At 28.2% G+C, this 18,737-nt stretch overlaps 1 protein-coding gene across 5 annotated transcripts in view; it reads right to left on the bottom strand.

Moving 5' to 3' along the window:
• Positions 1 to 18,098, bottom strand: part of LOC107449961 (apoptosis-stimulating of p53 protein 2) — a 30,083-nt gene extending 11,985 nt beyond the window's left edge. The window contains exons 1-7 of one of the 5 annotated variants that reach the window (XM_016065654.4): positions 17,865 to 18,079; positions 14,635 to 14,920; positions 12,308 to 12,489; positions 8,967 to 9,584; positions 7,469 to 7,767; positions 5,564 to 5,605; positions 1,918 to 2,474 (exon numbers count right to left, since the gene is read on the bottom strand). In XM_016065654.4, coding sequence (XP_015921140.3) covers positions 1,918 to 2,474; positions 5,564 to 5,605; positions 7,469 to 7,767; positions 8,967 to 9,584; positions 12,308 to 12,489; positions 14,635 to 14,920; positions 17,865 to 17,873 — 1,993 coding nt within the window. In that variant the 5' untranslated portion in view covers positions 17,874 to 18,079. Of the gene's footprint in view, positions 1 to 1,917; positions 2,475 to 5,563; positions 5,606 to 7,468; positions 7,768 to 8,966; positions 9,585 to 12,307; positions 12,490 to 14,634; positions 14,921 to 17,716; positions 17,831 to 17,864 lie in introns of those variants that run through there. The other 4 variants (XM_043041976.3, XM_016065655.4, XM_071178292.2 and 1 more) reach the window with 4 other exon arrangements.
• Positions 18,099 to 18,737: the final 639 nt, after the last annotated feature.

The following is an 18,737-nucleotide window of genomic DNA, read 5'->3' as shown; positions in this document are numbered from 1 at the left end:
ATTTAATAACAAGAGATTAATAAAATATACTATTTTTAATTTCAGAATTATTTTATTTAAAACAGAAATCTTTAACAGCTTCCAATATAATTTTATCAAAACTGAACAACTCATAATAGTTCCAAATCAAAAAAGTACTGCCTGCTGCATTAAAACAAAAACTATAACAATAGGGATGTAATGAATAGTGATTTGGCCAAGTCAAATACTGAATTTCTGGCCAAAAAAATTGGCTGAACACTGAATTTTTTGCGGCTGAATAGTAGTAACAAAATCAGCAATAGATATTTTTCTTCACATAAATAAGTTTAGACCTTATTAAAAAATAAAAATTTAGCTATATTATTGGTATAGAGAAATAAAACTATAATATTTATTCCTAATATTATAGAAATATTTAAGATTAATAAAAAACTGACTAACAGCCATATTACAAACAAGAAATAACTAAAGTTGTAAAGTTCAAAAAAAAAACTTCTGAAAAATTTTTGGAAAAATATTTTTTCTAGAAAAACATATAGTCTATCAAAAACGTTTATGAAAATGCTGCACTATCATAAAAATGCCCATAAAAACTAAATATTATATGCAAAATTATTCTTAAAATTATACAAAAATTAATCATAATTATTCAAAATTATACTTAATTCTCTAAAGAAAACTTTAAAGCTGAACGTCTCAGTTTACCAATGATTTCAAGAAAAAGTGAGGAAAAAGAATAAAGTCTAATAGAAATCCCCTTAATTGCCCATGTATTAGTAAAAACATTGATAAAAAGTGAAAGTTTTTTAAAAAAGAAGAAACTAGAAAGAAACCATAAAATATTATTCACAATACTTGAAAGTGAGTGAAGAAACTCATTTTTTAAGTTTCTTACTTTTTGTAGCTTAAAAAACTGTTAATAAATATTCATAAAATCTCTCATAATTTACTACATTTAAATGGCCTAAACTTAAAATTATGTTCCCATCTAAATGTTTAATCTTATTTTGAACTATAATGTGTTCGTTCTATTTTAAATCATTTTAGACAATCAAAGTTTTTTAATTAAAATATTTAATTTGCATTTACTGTGTAAAATATTTATTTTTTTATTTTACTTTTATTCCATGAAAATAACAGTTGATTTATTTTTATGTAAACCTTTGTATTATGTGATATAAAAAAAAATTTACCCTCATCTTTTTTTCAATAAATCTACTTTTTAATAAAGATTATTTTAATGCAAATATATAACTAAATTGACTGATAAAAAGAATTTTATACCTAAAACTACCCACTCAATTTCAGAAAAAAAAAGTTTCTGACTTTTCCAGTTATATTTCAAAGAAAATCCATACCATATTTACATTCATCAGAAAATTTTGCGAGCAAATACATAATAGAATGAAAACATGGAAAGTTTCACTAAAGAGTGAAATTTCATAAAATAATTGTAAAGGTGTTAGTATTATTTAACTCGAATATCAATAATTGATTACAGTTACTGGCATTTGACCGGTTATTTTCCAAGAATAATAAAGGAATTTTCCAAGTTTGTTGTAAAAAATTACAACTTTCCCTGACTATTCCCTGCTTTTTAGAATTAAAATAAAATTCCCTGACAATTAAAGGTTTTCCTTGACCCATGGGAGCTCTGTAAAACATTCGTCAACCTACTGTACAAGTAGCCCGTCACTCAAAAAAGCTGTGCACTCATAAAATAGAATAATAATGAATGTGAATATTAATAGATGAATAATGAAGTAAAGAATTCTTATTTTCAAATAGGGGGCAGCTTTTAGTAAAAAGGGACTTAGAAATATGGCTCCTAAGGATCTTAAGTAGTTTCTTAAGTCTAGTAGCATTGTTGAACTTCAAAATGGCAATACAATGATATAGAACAAAAAATACATTTAAAAATTAAGTGAAAATTACCGTCTTTTATAATAACAGTCTCTGGCTGAAGAAAATCAGTTTCATCTGTATCTGTTTTCTTAGATAAATCAGCAATACGGGATTCCTGCAGCAGCTTCACATCAGAGTTTTTATTAGATTCTTCAGATATTTTCTGCATAGGTGCAACTTCACCTATAGGAATGTTTTCCGCCGATGCTTTAGGCTCTGAACTAACGACTTCACTTTCGGATTTGGCTTCAGTAGAAGAGTGACTTGGGGGAATAGAACTTTGCAGCTGAGACACTAAGTGTTGAGAGTCTGTACCACTCTTGCGATAAGAGCTGGTACTAGTTACTGACTGAACTTTAAGTTTGGGAGGTTCCAGTCCAGGAGTTTTCCTGATTGTCAGCGGTTTCGGCTTAATCGGCAGCTGCCCGAAATTGGGTTTGCGTTTCGGAGGGTCATTTGAGTCTGCACTTTCGTTTCGATTTTCTGTTTGAGGACTTGCATCGGATTGTGCACTAGGTTTCGGAAAGTAAGTCGCTATTTTACTTTTAGGAGGAGGCTGTTCTAACTTATCTGTTGCACTAGAAAATCTGGAACAAGCAAAATATTATAGATTATGTACATTATAAATAACAGATAGGATAAATGCAAAACACTTGAATAATCAAAACATGCAAACAAACCATGCAAAAAGTATAAAAAATATTTAGTTTTAATAATGCAGATGTTTATTTAAAATCTAGAGTACAGGCAATGTTTTAACAAAGGAAATAATGTATGTAATCTTAAAAATGTAATGTAAAAATATTTTTTAATAAGTGTTCTTGTATTTTAAAGCAGAACTAAGTTACAGTTTTTAAGTAACATAATTCATGCAAATTGAATTCATTTTACAGCAAGACAGTAAATTACATCCAATTTTATAACATATTTTCTTAAACAAAAAAACTGTATTATATTTATAACTGTATATTTTTTTCCCTTTCCATCAATTTTTTATTTTTTTAAAATTTTTTTGTTTTAAAAAAAAAAGGCAGAAACTACGTTACATTAAGGCTTGAGTGAATGAATAACTTTTCTATACCTATGGCTTAAGGTAAAGAATGTATATACCTAAAGCTAAAGAACTATGTACCTGCAACTGTAGGCTACGGCTGTAGATAAAAAAATACAATATAAAATATCTATAGAATTATATACCTATAACTGTAACTAAAGTTGCAGAAAAAAAATTATTAAACATCATTAAAGAACTCAAAACTCTAAATAACATATTAATCTTCCACTAAGATCTTATTTTAAGTGTTCCTGAACAGGATTCCATCAAAAAGGAATTATCAAACAAAATTTTTAAAACGTTTAATAAACTAAAAATATAGTTAATATATCACAAAAGCAATAGTAAAACATATCCTTCAGAATTTTTAGATCTGATAAAATATTCTCAAAAGTTCTTCTAAATTTTTTTTTTAAACTGTATAATATTTGAACATGATCCATACTTTGAGAAATCTATAGCTAAAGTAGAAGTTTTGAATCTTCACAAATATATTAACAACGTTCAAAGCTGTATTGAATTATGGGAGAAGTTTATAAAAAAAAATTGATTCCATAGTTCGCCAACTCTGATTAGAACTGAACACAGTTCACAAGGTGCATTCAAAAAGTTCAATAAATTTTCTCATAAAATTAAGAATTGGCAATTCTATCGTTTACTAATGTTGTATTAGAAGAATTTAAAAAAATTATAACTCAGTTAAATAAAATTTGAGCAGTTCAAATAATTTTTGTGAAAATAAATCTTTGTGTCATTTACACTAACCTAAATTTTAGAAATTAAAATTTTTTTTTAAAAATTTAAAACTGTCTGTTATGGACCTAATGTTTGTAACACCCAGCTTTGAATTTTGAAATATTTTTTAAACATATAAAAGTAATTAAAAATTGGAGTAAGTGTACAAGATTCTTTTTATCAAAAACTATTATAACCACCTTAATTTTTTTTAACTGAGTTATAGGCCTTTAGAATCTTACTTTTTATAAAGGAATTAAAATCTTAAGAATAGTATAGAATCTTATTTTTTATAAATTGTATTAAAAAATTTATATATTTATTTTTTAAAATAAATATATTCTCATGTAAAAAGTGTGCATTTTTTTCCCTACAGATAGTAATTGATTATCATGCAAACACCAATGACTTGAATCAGGGCTCGAAAAAACTCAGAAATTTTACCCGTCCCCGAGGACGGCTCGCCCAACAATGTACCCGTCCTCCTTTGAAACTAACCCGTAGCTTCTAAATAAATAAATATATAATTTTCTTTTATTTATTACAAACATTTATTATAATTTTCTCTTATTTATTACAAACATTTATATAAATTGCACAATGAATTAGTAGTTACTTGGATTACATTATACAGTAATGAACGAAATACTAAGTTAATAATAATAACCTAGTATTTCTTTTATGAAATAATTTAAATGACAAAGGTCAAGTTATCTGGAATGTCAATTTATCCCAGGTAACTGCGTTTTTTAAATGAATCACATATGACGTTTGCCAGTTCTACAATCAAGCCAATGATTTACAGAGGTTTCAGCACAGAAATCTGAAAGGGGTTTTCCATTTAGGTAGATGTTCATAATCACGTTTAACGCTTCTTGTTTAAGACCAGTAAGTAATGTGTCTTTTTTTTTCTTTTTTGTAAGTTCATTGCTGAAAAGCCTCTTTCAACCACTGCAGTACTCCCAGACAGAGAAAACATCAATTCTAATAATAAGAATTGAAAATGTATCACGAAAATTAACGGGAAAATGGCCGTCCGAGTGGACGTCGGATTCGAGAAATTCGTTGTCCCCTGGGAATTTTTGACCGCCGAGGACGGGCGGTTTTTCGAGCCCTGACTTGAATAGTTTATCACCTGGAAAACTTAAAAAGTCAACCAAAATCTATTTTTCCACATTGAAATAAAGTTTTTAGGTACTCAACTCTCTAAGTCATAATGTCTCTAAACATGCTTGATCACCACCAACTCTGTTTAGTATTTGTAAATAGTTAAATTAAGTAATAACTGAAAGATTTTAGAATTACTCAGCAATATGGGACAGCAACTTCTAAACTGGTTATGTCTGATGTGCATTGAAATATGTTTTAATAACAGGCTTTTATAGTTTGAGGAAATAATTCATACCTTTTGAATTTTTTTGCTATATCCTTGTATTTTTTTATTTAATTATTTTAATTAGTTTCTTGGTTATGAAAATTATTTTATTATTTAGGATTGCAACTGGTTAGTATCTCAATTTTATTTTAATTTTATTAAAAATTATGCATTTTTTAAAAATGATCTATTTTATGTTCATTGAGTTTTGAGGGGGTAAAAAAAATGTGTTTATGTTACAGGGGCCCAAAACATTTCTGTGCCCAGGGACGCAGCTTGCTATTAAGATGACCCTGCTTACAATAGTTAGTCAAACTTCACACAAAATTCAAATCTAATCACTACTGCAGTTAAAGATTAAAACAATGGCATACACAATGAATAATGCATTAAACATTAAAGCTAAGGTAGTAAATGTTAATGTAAACACAGAATCGTTTATATTAAAAAGGACAATATAAAAGCTTCATGCTTCTCAAAGCCAATAATGGAAGTAAAATACAAGCTTTTACCTAGGGATGCACTGATAATACAGCAAACGTTCTCTGTAGTTGCTGAGAATGAAAAAGTTACATATGTAAACATTTTATCTTTCTAACAAAATCTAAACAGTATAATAACTGGATGAAACACAACGCCGTATTTTTTTCTCTCTTGTGATTAGATGACTCCATATTTTTAAATTCAAAATGGTGGTTATTCTGTGTAATCAGAGTATAAATTTGACTCTGAATTCGCACTTGTTAAAAACGAATTTTTATCCAAATATGAAATTCTTCTGTCCATAATATAAAATACAAAAAAAAAAATTTCATAAATGATTCAAAAAAAATTTTTTAGCTCAAACTTTTATCCCCAACCTTTTTCAGGGGCTAATTTCAGGCTCCCATTCAATTTTAGAAACATAATTTCCAACATTTTTTTTAATAGACAACAATAATTCATCAGAAATATATATATTTTTCTTTTATTTGATAAGCAATTAAATTTATTTTGTCAAATATTAAAATTTGTAAATAATAAAATTTCAATAGGTCATGTGGAATATAGAATACGCAAGTATATGATTTACTGATAAAATTGAAATTTTGCACAAACTTGATGTAACATAGTTTAATAGATTCACAAAGTAATCAGTCATCATAGATCTTACTTGCAGTTAAGAAATAATTTAAATAAAAAGATTAATTTTAACAAAAAATAATAAAAATAGTCAAATTTACATCTGTTATTTTATATAATAATATCAAAAATAATTTCATCTTAAAATAATGATATATTATTTACTTTGAACCTCACTGACTATTTGTTGCTATCGAGCATTTAAAAATTGGTTACTTTCAAGGTTTGTTTCAAGCTTTTCCCCTGCCAAAAAATTCCCTGACTATTTTCTCCCAAACAGTTCTAGGTCTTATAAAGAGTAAACTTACAGACCAAAAAATACAATATATCCCTAGTCCCAATTTTAAAATAGGTGAATGGTTGCTTAATAGCTCTAGACTTTAAATCTCAAAAATACATTAACAAAGAGGTATATATATCTCCTAATTTTGAAATAAAAATAATAAAAAAAATTATAAAATTTACTAGCACTAATGCACGTATAAAAGAATTGGCTTTCATTGTTATTAAACCTTAATGTGAGATTAATCACAATATACATCAGCAGAGTAATTTTATGACGTGTGATAAGATTGTTGACAATGTTCATAACTTCCTTGTAGCAGAGACAATTTCATGGCATTAATACATATCCAGATGTAGTAAAACAATTTAAGGGTTCAGGACAATGAGAATATAACAATATGTAAAAATATAGAAAACAAATACTATATCAGTGCCTTTTTTAAACAGAAGGGGGGCCAGAAAAACTCTTTAATTCTAGGTTCTGTGATAATGCATCATGACAAATTTGCTTCTGATATTAGATAATCACATGATGGTGGAAATAATTTATTTACTGTTTTTTTTACATTGTGAACCAATAATTAGGAGCCTAAAATAATTTTTGCATATAAATGAAAAATGAGACGAAATTGATTATAAAAATGAAAAGCGGAAATAATTCATTTTCAGACAAAACAAAAAACTGGGAAATCTTCCTGCAAATTAAGAAGAATGGGCAAGTATGTCTGCAATACTAATTTGTTATATATATATATATATATATATATATATATATATATATATATATATATATATATATATATATATATATATATATATATATATGTTTTAATTTAGTTATTTTATTACATAGCAAATTTCCTATTTAGTATTCTCTATGCTTTCTCTAGAGTTCTATATACAATGATAATCAATAATAATGTGAAACTAAAAAAAATAATCTGAAAGTAAACAATAAATTAGTTCAAATACAGAGAGCAAAAAAAATAAAATAATAATAAACAGATTACCTAATAGCAGTCTTGTCTTTGTCTGATGACTTATTTTGTAAAACAGATAAGGCTACATTTACATCTTTCTCACTAGAGCTTTTACTATTAAAGGCATTTATTTTTGGACGAATAGAGATCATTGGTTTCACAGGTAAAGCAGGCTTAGGGGGTACAACGGGTTTCACAGAACGGGAGTTAGTGGACTGGGATTTTTCTTTGATGGGTAGAGAAGACTGGCTACTGCACACATTATTATTTTTAGAGTCACTGTTTTCATTCAGCTCAGATTCTTTCACGGATTCAGTTTTCGGAATTTCCTAAAACATCAAAACGGAAAATTATTGAGCGCATATTCATATAAGGGGAAGAAAATATTTTTAATACTGTAACATAAAAACCAAAAGCATAGGAAGCAAAAATTTTTAATCTGCACTGCTTTTTTTTAAAAGAAAAAGAAAAACTGATTTTAATTAAACGTATAAATTTAATTAAACATATAAACATGTTTTAATTAAACATGATTTTAATTAAACATATAAACATGTAAATTTTTTCTATGAATTATTTTAAATTTCTTTTAAAAGATCCTGAAAAATTCTGGAAACTAAAAACATAAAAACCAAAAACATAAGAAGCAAAAATTTAAAAGGTAAATTTGTTAAATATTTAAAATAGGATCTCATTTTGGTAATGGAGAAAAATCAGACCTTTGTTCACTCTTTTAATCAACTCATGATTTTCAGAATGTTAAAACACCATAGAATCAAATTCTACATGCAAGGGTCACGTTTTGTATTTGTGGGAAAATAAGAGCCTGGTTTTGTGAAGAAAAAAACTTGTATTTAACACTTTCATTGCAGAAATGACGCGCCATTGTCCCACCCTCTTCGCTTAGAGTTCCCCAGCTGAACTAAAATTGTAATAAATGCAAATTCCTCTAAAAATGTGTTGATTTTACTCATTAAAATAATTACTTACTGAAATAATCAATTGTAATTAATAACCACATTCATTAATCCAACTATAGAGCACAGCAAGTATTCCTGAAAGATGAGTTATCTCATCTGTTGCGATGAAAGAGTAAAAGTATTGTTTTTTTTTAAATTCTGAATTTATATCATCAACTTTGTCATGTATGCAAAATATTATAAAGAGTTCCTTTTAACAAAAAAATATTTTTCGAAAAGTCATACGACGGGCAGACCTAAATTTCACCTAAAATGACCCTACACAGATATACATATCTAAAGACTAATGTTAAGTTTTGCTTCTTTTTAATATTATTCAAGAATTCTAAAGATTCTGAAACTGCGAATGAGGTAGAATTGATAAAATACTGCCATCACTTTGGTACAACGTGTCGATAGCCCCCCAATATTAGATATCAAATTTTTGCCACTATTAATTATGCCCTTTTATAAAAAACCGACCAAAACAGAAAAGGAATTTCACGAATTCGCTAAAGAGTGGCCCATCTGAAAACAAGTTAAATGCAACAAATAAAATATATACTTACCGACAAATTACTATTTTTGATGTTTCGATTGGAAACTTCATCAGAAGATGAGTAGGTATCAGGCGGCTTACAATTATTAATTTGGGGCATTGGATTGCATAAAGAGGATGGCTTTACCACAGACAGAGGTGGGGTCTTTTTAGAATTCGGGGAATAGTCCAAACTGTTAGGCGATGAGTCGTCTTCATTGGATGACTGAGATTCTTCACATTTGCCTTTTAGAGTAAACTTGGTATTGTAAGGAAGAGTCTGATATTTTGGGTCCTTTTTGGTCAAATAAAATCCTCCGAGGTCATTTTGATGTGTGCCACTCAATTTAGCAGACATGTCATCTCGAGTATGTTCTGGATCAGCGTCTCTGGGTATAGGTTCTACGGCTACAATGGTCGAGGCATGATAAAGGCCATTACTGACCGCAGATCCACTGAGGTTACGCGACAAGGAAGCACTGTGAATTTGGGAAGCAAGTTGCTCGTTTAGAAGGCGCTTTCGGTGTAAACGCTGGGTGAGTTCGTTGATTTTTTTATCGAGAAGAGAAATGTCTTGTTGGCGATTGGTGATGGTCTCCCGTTGTTGGCATATGTAGTTACTTTGCTGCTCAGATAATTTGGTCCGATACTGGAAAAATTAAATAACATATAATTAAAAAAATTCATGTAAATAACTTTTCAAATTTAATTAATAAAATTTTATCTTAAAACACACCCCAGCTATTCGATTTTCTATTCTGCTAATGGTCTCTATATTACCGGAATACCAGGTACCTATATAAGCAAAATATCATAACCAGAATATACCCAGCTATTCCGGTAACGGTCTCCCGTTGTTGGCATATGTAATTACTTTGTTGCTCAAATAATTTTGTACAATACTGTAAAAATTAAATTGCGCATTGAGAAAAAAAATTATGTTAATAATTTTTCAAATTTAATTTATAAAATTTAATCTTAAAAGACCTCAGCAGCTATCAGCTATCTGAAACTACAAATCCTTTTTACTACTATTGGCAAAGCTTTATGCACTGATATTGATGATTTTTTGTTTAAGATATAATAAATTTAAATTAAAAAATGTTGTAAAAACAATTCTTATGGTATTACCAAAGACTATGCAAAAACATTCTATTCAGTTATGCATCAACATTATATGCCGTTGTTGGCATATGTAATTACTTTGTTGCTCAGATAATTTGGTTCAATACTGTAAAAATTAAATTGCATATTATTGAGAAAAAAATTTATAAAAATAATTTTTCAAATTTAATTTATAAAATTTAATCTTAAAAAGCCTATCCTCCCCCAGCTATTCCATTTTCGTAAAATCTACTAATCATTCTTACTACTATTGACAAAGCTTTATACACTGATATTTTATTCATGTGTCAGTAAATTCTAATCAAAAGAATGTTGTACTAGCAATTTTACCACTGTTAACAAAGCTTTATGCATTAATACTTTATTTAGGGTTTAATACTCAGCCTTTCATTCCTTCAGTGGGTCGATAAATGAGTACCAAGCATGCTTGGGAACTAAACACTGGGGGTTCTGCGTTCGGCTGTCCACCTGACCGGAACATCTGCTTCTGCACCACAGAGCCCAAAGTCAAGAAAACTGAGATGGGCACAGTAGGCCTTGGCCCTCTAGGGCAGTTGCGCCGCTGAGTTTAGTTTTTAGGGTTTAATAAATTTGGTTTAAAAGAACGATGCAAAAAGATTTTTTAACGAAGTTAACAAATGAATATGCATTAATTCTTTGCTTAAGATATAATAAATTTAATTTAAGAGAATGTTGCGAAAACAATTTTTATGGTATTAACAAAGGTTATGCATTAACATTTTATTTCGAGTTAAATAAATTAGATTTAAAAGAATGCTGACCACTACTACAAGTGTAAAAGTATATAAAAACACACCAGATCAATTAAATGTAACATGACTTTTAGTTTCTGTTTTCTTTTAATATTTTCCTTTTTTCAATTTTAACATATATGTTGGAGAGGAAGCATTGACTTCTCTTTACGTGAAATACAGTAATAAACAATTAACACTTACGTAAAATTCACCTGAAATTCTGAAGAAAAAAAATTTCCTCATAACTATTATTACATAATAAGTAACTATTATAACATATAATGTTTATGCAATTAGTATATAACTATTAAAATATATAATGTTTTTAAAACCACATTAAGCAGACTCGAAAAGGTTAATTTTACTAAAAAAGATAACAGAGCAGCGATCGAAAAATAATCTAATCATTTTGATTGAAGTTTTTGCAATGTTAACAAAATTGGCTTACCTATGGCTTCTTAATTACTAAAAAAAAATAATAATAATATGTATTTAAAAGATTTACTCATTCTAAATACAAACATATGGTACTGTGATTTTAATAGATTTATTTCTGGAGGTACATTTTTCCTTCCTCTATTTAATTTCATGTTGATTTTTGATAACCAACAAATTCAAACTTTTTAAATGTTTATAGCATGAAAAGTTTTTCATAAGAAGCTTCACTAAAATGTTAGCTATTGCCGAAATACTTTATAAAATAAACAATCATCTGATAAATTCATTTATCTTAAAAAATTTTTTAGAAAAGTATTCTAATATCAACTCAGAAATGCATAAAATATATTTGATAGATAAAAACTAACATATGTAAAAATGACAAACAAATTAAAATGTCACAATGAAGATTATAAAATGCAAATAAACATATCTGCAAATCACATGTATCGTTTAATATCTAGTGTAAGAGTTATGCTGAAAATAAGTCTATTTGATCCTTACATAAAATAATTTTTGCTTTTTGAATAAGGCCCCAAAAAATATAGCTATCCCACAGAATGCATGAAAAATAATTTTGGAACAATGGTAGGGAAAGGTAAAATTTAAAAATAAACAATACCAACATGAGATAGCAAATACTAAAAAACATGAAGCCAAATTACAAACACAAAAAATCCAGGGCAGTTCTGCTAAAAATACATGTATTAAACCAGTTGGTTAAAAGTTTTTTTTGTAACAAATAAATAACTCAATGTGTTCAAAGAAACTGAATTTTATTTCACAAGAAACAATTCTATTTCATTATAATTGTGAATATTACATATTTTATGCATTAGGTATTTAAGTACAGTTTTTTTATAGAAAAAAAAAATCGAATATAGATATGCAAATAGATCATTGAATAAGCTTTCTATCCTTGATTAAAACAGATTACATTTTACAAATCAAACAATTTAAAGTTAAACTATTTAAATCACATTAGTAAATGAATTTATGCATTAGTAAATGAATTTATGCATCCAAAAACACTTCAAAAACTATTCACACTCACCATTAATTCTCTCCTTAAATTTTCTAATTCAGATACAGCAGAAGACATGACGCAATTTTTTCGATTATTGTTATTACGGATTTCATCCAACTGTCTCGAAAGTTCTTCTACTTTGTTGACAGCGAGATTTAATTCCTTCTCTTTTTCACTAAACAAAGCCCTGATAGAGTCAAGTTCAGCACCTACAAAATATTATTATGATGAACTCTTTTCATAAATTAATATCTAAAATAAAAGTAAGAAAAATTTATAATAAAATTATTATAAATAACTACATTCTAACAAAATTAACTTCTGGAGGTTAATGACAATTAAATTTCAAATAATGTTTGTTATTTTAAGTTTATCATACAACTATTGACTAAGTTATATAAGCAATGGTAAAATAAAGTAACAACGAAAATATTAAAATAGATTTTAAAATACTATATACTTCATTCACAATAACTCAACAGCTCAGGGGGGGGGGAGTTTGCCATCTTTAAAGTTTTTTCCAAGCTAATCTTCTACCAGTTAACATTCACCAGTTTTTGATCAAGAAGTCTCATTTTCGCAGTTGTTTTTAAAATATTATGTGAATTATAAGTTAAAAAGTTTTACTGAATCTCTATTCTCCATGGACTTTTTGCTACAGAACTTGACCAATTGTAAATGTTACTGAAAAATCAGGGCCAAACATTCTTTTAAATGAAAGGGAGTCTACTATAAGATACAGATCAAAAGGTCAGAAAAATTCAAGTTTATGATTCAAATACTTTAAATTATAAACATTTAAAAAAAATGTTAAAAAATATTTTTTATCTAGTGGTAAGCACTTTATTTACGTGGCACTAGAGCTGCAAAATGGACTATTGGCGACGGCCTAGGAAACATGCCCAAGGGTGATCCAGACATGCCATTGCAATTTTGATCCTGTGAGAAGAGGATATCTCCCCTGCCTTGGTACTCCGACGACATGCTCGAAGTCAAGCACTTTACGGTAGAACAGTTTAAGGAGAACTGATACCGTACACCCTCAGTCCTAAGCAGGCTGATCAAAGTGGTCACTCACTCGCTTACTGACCGCAGCCAATGATGCTTGACTTTAATGTTCTACTGGGTGTCTTTACGATCAGTCCACTGCAAGACTTAACATAATGGAGTACACTAGCACAAACAATTTTCTCCATTATTATGCTCCTTTTTTTTTTAAATATGCAGCAAAGGTAAGGCAAGATCAAATTAACAATACAGTGGTTAGCTTTGCTTGAACATCCTCTCATACTAAATGAGAGAGATAGGTTTAAGTTTCTTGTTCACAAGGGAAAGCAATTTTCTAATTAACTCTTTCATATCAGCTTATAACTTATGTTTTACAACACTTTGAACTAAATTCACAATCTTTAATTTTGACTTTGTACAGTTTCATATGAAATAAAAATCAGCATATAATTAGAAAATACAGTACATCAGCTTATAATTAGAAAATACTTCAAATCAGTCAGATAATAACAATAAGCAAATTAAAATTTCTAGACTTAATTCATTGATAAAATTTATTTTAACCGAAGTCAGCAAAACTTTCTGAGATTTATTAACTTCTGTTTAAAAATGGTTCCATGATTTTGTTTTCAGGTCAATAAAATTAAAAATATTTTTTTCTGTGAACAAATTATAGACCATTAACATTTTACATGTCAATGCTAGTTATTTATAAGTGTTTATTATGTATGTGTGTAGGAAAGGATTCCTTTTTTTTTTTTTTTTTTTTGCCTAAATTTGCTCCAACTCTGTGTGTAACTAAGAAATAACACCATCAGGACTCACAAAGAAAAAAATGAACAATATAGTTGCTTTTAGTAGCCTAAAGCATGAAAATAGTTGTCTAAATAAGAAAAAAATATGATTAAAATTTTATTAAATGATTTAATTACCATATATCACAATACATTTAGTCAAGTTCGTAGCAAATATGATAATTTTTATACAAACATTAGTGTTTCATATAAACATTAGCGTAGAAAAAAAACTCATTGTTTGATGTTCACTATATCAACCCAATTTATGCTAAAAAAAACATTGCTAGGAGCACAGAAAAGTCTCCCAATAGTCTCCTTTTCCTGAAAATAGTTGCTTTTTAACCTTTTCTGGCAAAAAAAATTGCCTTAGTCGCCTCAGGTCGTAAATAGTTTCAAATAGTCGCTTGTGGCAACCCTCCACCATATATATTTGCCATATGTTAATACATAACTTATGATTTATTAAGCAGTTAGAAATCAAATGGGAAATTAACTATAAAAAAAATATGAGTATTTTACAAAAATTTAAAAATTATGATTCTACCATACCTAAGTTACCATTATTAGTCTTTTGCTGCTCAACTTGACCACGCAATGCTCTCAGCTGCCTTAATTTCATTTCTTGAGATTCAACTTTATCACGTAAATTCTGCAAGCAAGAAGGATCGAGTTGATGCTGTTCAGCAAGATTGTGGTGCCGAGCTTCTTGTTGCTTAAGAAACTTAAGCCGTTGTTCCTTGGCAACTAAAAGCTGCTGCTGGGCTTCTATTTGATGCTGTTGCCTAGCGGCCATCTGCCTCAATTCGGCTAATGTCATAGCTGCTTCTTCAGGTAACTAAGGAAAACAAACATAAATGCAATTTTTATTTTTAGAAATGCAAACAAAATATACAGGAGAAACCAAGGTTCGCAATATTAGGTAAAGTACAAAAAATATCCTGCCGATTTTTTTAAATTGGGGCCACTTGAAAAAAGCCATTGACTGCATTTTTTCACATATTACCAGTTAATATTACATTTCCTAAAATTTACTTGGCAATTAACAAGCTAATTTGTTCTTAGAAATTATCAAATGATTATTTTAAAAATCTAATTTTGTAACTATAGATACAAGGTCAGAGGTAAAAGAAATTGCTATAGTTTGATTTTGCAGAAAAGAATGTTAAAATATCCTGCCCACAAATGAGCATTTCAAAGGATTCGACAAAAAAAGCCCATTTCATTTTAAAATTTCTATTATAGATAGGTATCTATTTTTTACAACTTTTACCTCTAATAAAATATATGTGTTTAAAGATAAGGTTAAGAATATTGAATCTATAATTTATGGCTATAGTATAGCAATATCAGATAAAAAACAAGGCATTCAATTATTCATTGCTTCTCTTATGTCAACTCTAATAGAAAGAATATTTTCTAGTTTTTGATACGTTCAAGTTGAATTATGTGATCGCTTAGAAACTTAGATGCAGTAAACCTTTGTTGTATTTAAATATTACAACAAAAAGAAATAAAGAAAAACCTTGATAATTTAGTTTTTCAGTTTAATAAATAACAGTAGAAAAATGACATATAAATTAATTTTCATTACCATTTGTTTTATAAACTCATAAGTAACTATCAAGCATTTTTCAATTAGGGTGACCCGGGGTAATTCACGATCACTCTGTTTCTGGGGTAAATAATGATCACCTAAGTTTTATTTTTTACAAAATTATTTTTTTTAAATTTGAGACATGGACAAGAAAGCTTGTACACTTTACTAAAGTACAACTACATTTACTTAATAATAGTGTTTTGTTTAATTTAACAAAATAAGTATCTTTTAAAATGCTTTCTGCATTTTCCATTTCAAAGATGGATTTCAAATTGTGCACATTTCTGCAAAGATCTTCTCTTAATAATAAATATTTTGAGTTACTTTCTTTTTCTTTGATATAAAAATAGTTTAAGCTTTTGTTTAAATTGTTTCCCATCTACTGTAAACATTATAATTGAATATAGGAAACTATATCAAATGTTGCCTCCTACAGATGGGGTAATTATTGATCACTAAGGTAATTCCTGATCATTTTCATTTCTTCTTATAGTATAAAAAATAGCCAATTGTCTTTTCTTATATAACAGTTCATATTTATTAAGTGGAACAACTATAAAATATATTTTAACTATAATCACAAAATTTGTTTTTAACTGTATACGAGACAAATGTGTTCTGATATGCACCATTTCTAGCCTGTCTTACCTTTCTTCTATCTCATTTTTATGTGTGTAGATTGTTAGAATAATTTTTAAGTTGATAAATTGACCTAATATAAATATGGTGAAAAATTATAAGCCTAAAAAGAATACTAAGCTTCTAGAAAGCAATAATAGCAAATTTTTTTTTAAAGATTGAAAATGAACATTTCAGTGTGAGAGCTGCTGCCAGAGCTGAAGTGTTAATCTTTATTCCGGCTTTTAAATAAAACGTTTTAATAGCTGCTTAAAAATATCTTTTTGGTTTATTTGTTTGATCTTAATGTCTTATTTGTTAATTACCATTGTATAATTATTTTTAAACAGCCCATTTACTATAAAAACTGGTGATCAGTAATTACCCCAGAAATGATCAGGAATTACCCCAGAAAAGATCAAGAGAAGGGGTAATTCCTGATCACTAAAAATTTAAAATCATTTAAATTCTAATTAGATTTTCAAACAAAAGAAGGTAGCATAGGACTCATCCTATATAGCCTCAAATTTCCAGTAAATATTAAAATTCTATCTTGAACAGTTTTTTCACAAAATAGATGTTTGCATTTTTCGATCAGGAACTACCCCAGGTCACCCTAGTTTATGTACAATCATATTCTACCAATTCCACATGCTATATGTTAAAAAAAATATATATATGTACTACATAATACATACTAATGCAACTTTAATGAAAGTTCTTTTAAGAAGTTAACATTTACATTTTTCAACTAAACTTTATACTGTCCAATTAAACATTTACATCCATTATAAAATCAATTAGATAACGAAAACACTAATTAGACTTAGATAATAAATACACAATGATATTTCAAATCTGAACTATTGCAATTTTAAATAACATTCTACAATTAAATATTGAAAACAAACTTTAACTAAAACTAAGATGATATTTCTTTTTCAGTTAATTTAAGATTCCCAATTTAAATTTAAGTAAATAAATCTAATTATTAATATGTTTACCGTTGCAACATATCAATAATAGCATCCTACATTAAGTTATTTATTAAATTTAATTTAAAAATACAGAAAATTATTTTACAACCATTAAATTTTGTAAAAATAGTAAACACATGCTAGCAAAAGTTCATAGAAATTTTCGTAAAACAGTTGAAGGTATTTGGAACACTGAAATACGCGATAAAATACCGTTATAATTTTTTAAATGCCGTTAACAATTATTTAAAATATATCAACTGTAACGCATAGAAAGTTACTTAAACTTTAGCTAAAAGGCCTTAGCAGTAATTTATAAGTAAATGAATTGTTCTCATGATATATTTGGAAAATAGTTGCGATAGGAAAAAGAGAACGGGAAAGATTTATTCCTTGAAAAATGACATATTAAAATTTAGCAACATTTTAAATTACATACATTTTTATCATAAAACTGTAAAAAGTATCATAAAAACAATTCATTCTTTCATTTATTTAAAACAATTAGGAATTATATAGAGTGACACGTAAAGGTCATGCATTCCTCAATTAATAACTGGAGACCTAGTATTTTTAGACATACTTACAAGGACCATTATTGTATTTGAATTTGTAAGCTAATTATACCATAAGAAACTATAGCGACTAAAGGGGAAGTTTACAGGGGATAAAGAATACATTAAAAGCAAAGATACACTACAAAAAAAATTAAAGGAGAAAAAAAATAATTCAAGTTTTTGCTCTCCCTCCAGTTTACATTTTTTGTTTTGTTTTTTCCAGCCGCTGCCACATTCTAATGCAGTGTTGCCAATCTTAGCTATTTAAAAAGTAGAATTCAAAACTACAAAGTAACATTCTGACTGCGGCAGTAATAAATTTGTGGTAGAGGAGCATTCACATTAGATGCAATATTTTCGCAAATTACAATCAAACGAGAACCTAATTGGTAGGACATATTTTTGCAAGCTTTATTTATGCTGTGGGACCGGAATAGCCAGCCTAGTAGGGAGCTTGTCAGACAGGTTGTTAGTTCGATATCCGCAGAAATGGTTGCTGGTGCATGCTAAATCTGTCTGGGTTACGAAGTCTTCCAAGTCCTCATAACAAATCATAGAGTTACTGGATCAAAGACTGATCGTGCTCTGGTTCAGGTCAAAAATTACGATCTTATGATGGATAAATGTTGTGTGAATGTGTCATCCTTGTAAAACGGATTGCGAAATTTGTATGTTGCCTCCGGATGATCGTCTGGGATGTTTCCCAGAGATTTGTAAAATATCAAAGATTTATAAAAAGTCTCTATAAATATTGTAAACAGATTTTGCTGAGTACACGTGCGCTAAAGGTCCAAGTTCTTGAAACCGAGTGCATGGAGGAATTTCTCTGTCCAAGAAATAGGAGGATTCGTTAACACTATCCAAGTTCTTAAATGCCACTGTTTGGTCGGATAAAAAAGCCTG

Source organism: Parasteatoda tepidariorum, chromosome 6 (assembly GCF_982258835.1).
Source record: "Parasteatoda tepidariorum strain Cologne lab strain chromosome 6, Ptep-v5.0, whole genome shotgun sequence".
Taxonomy (NCBI): domain Eukaryota; kingdom Metazoa; phylum Arthropoda; class Arachnida; order Araneae; family Theridiidae; genus Parasteatoda; species Parasteatoda tepidariorum.
The sequence above is the reverse complement of the archived record's forward strand: the minus strand, read 5'-3'. Positions and strand labels throughout refer to the sequence as shown.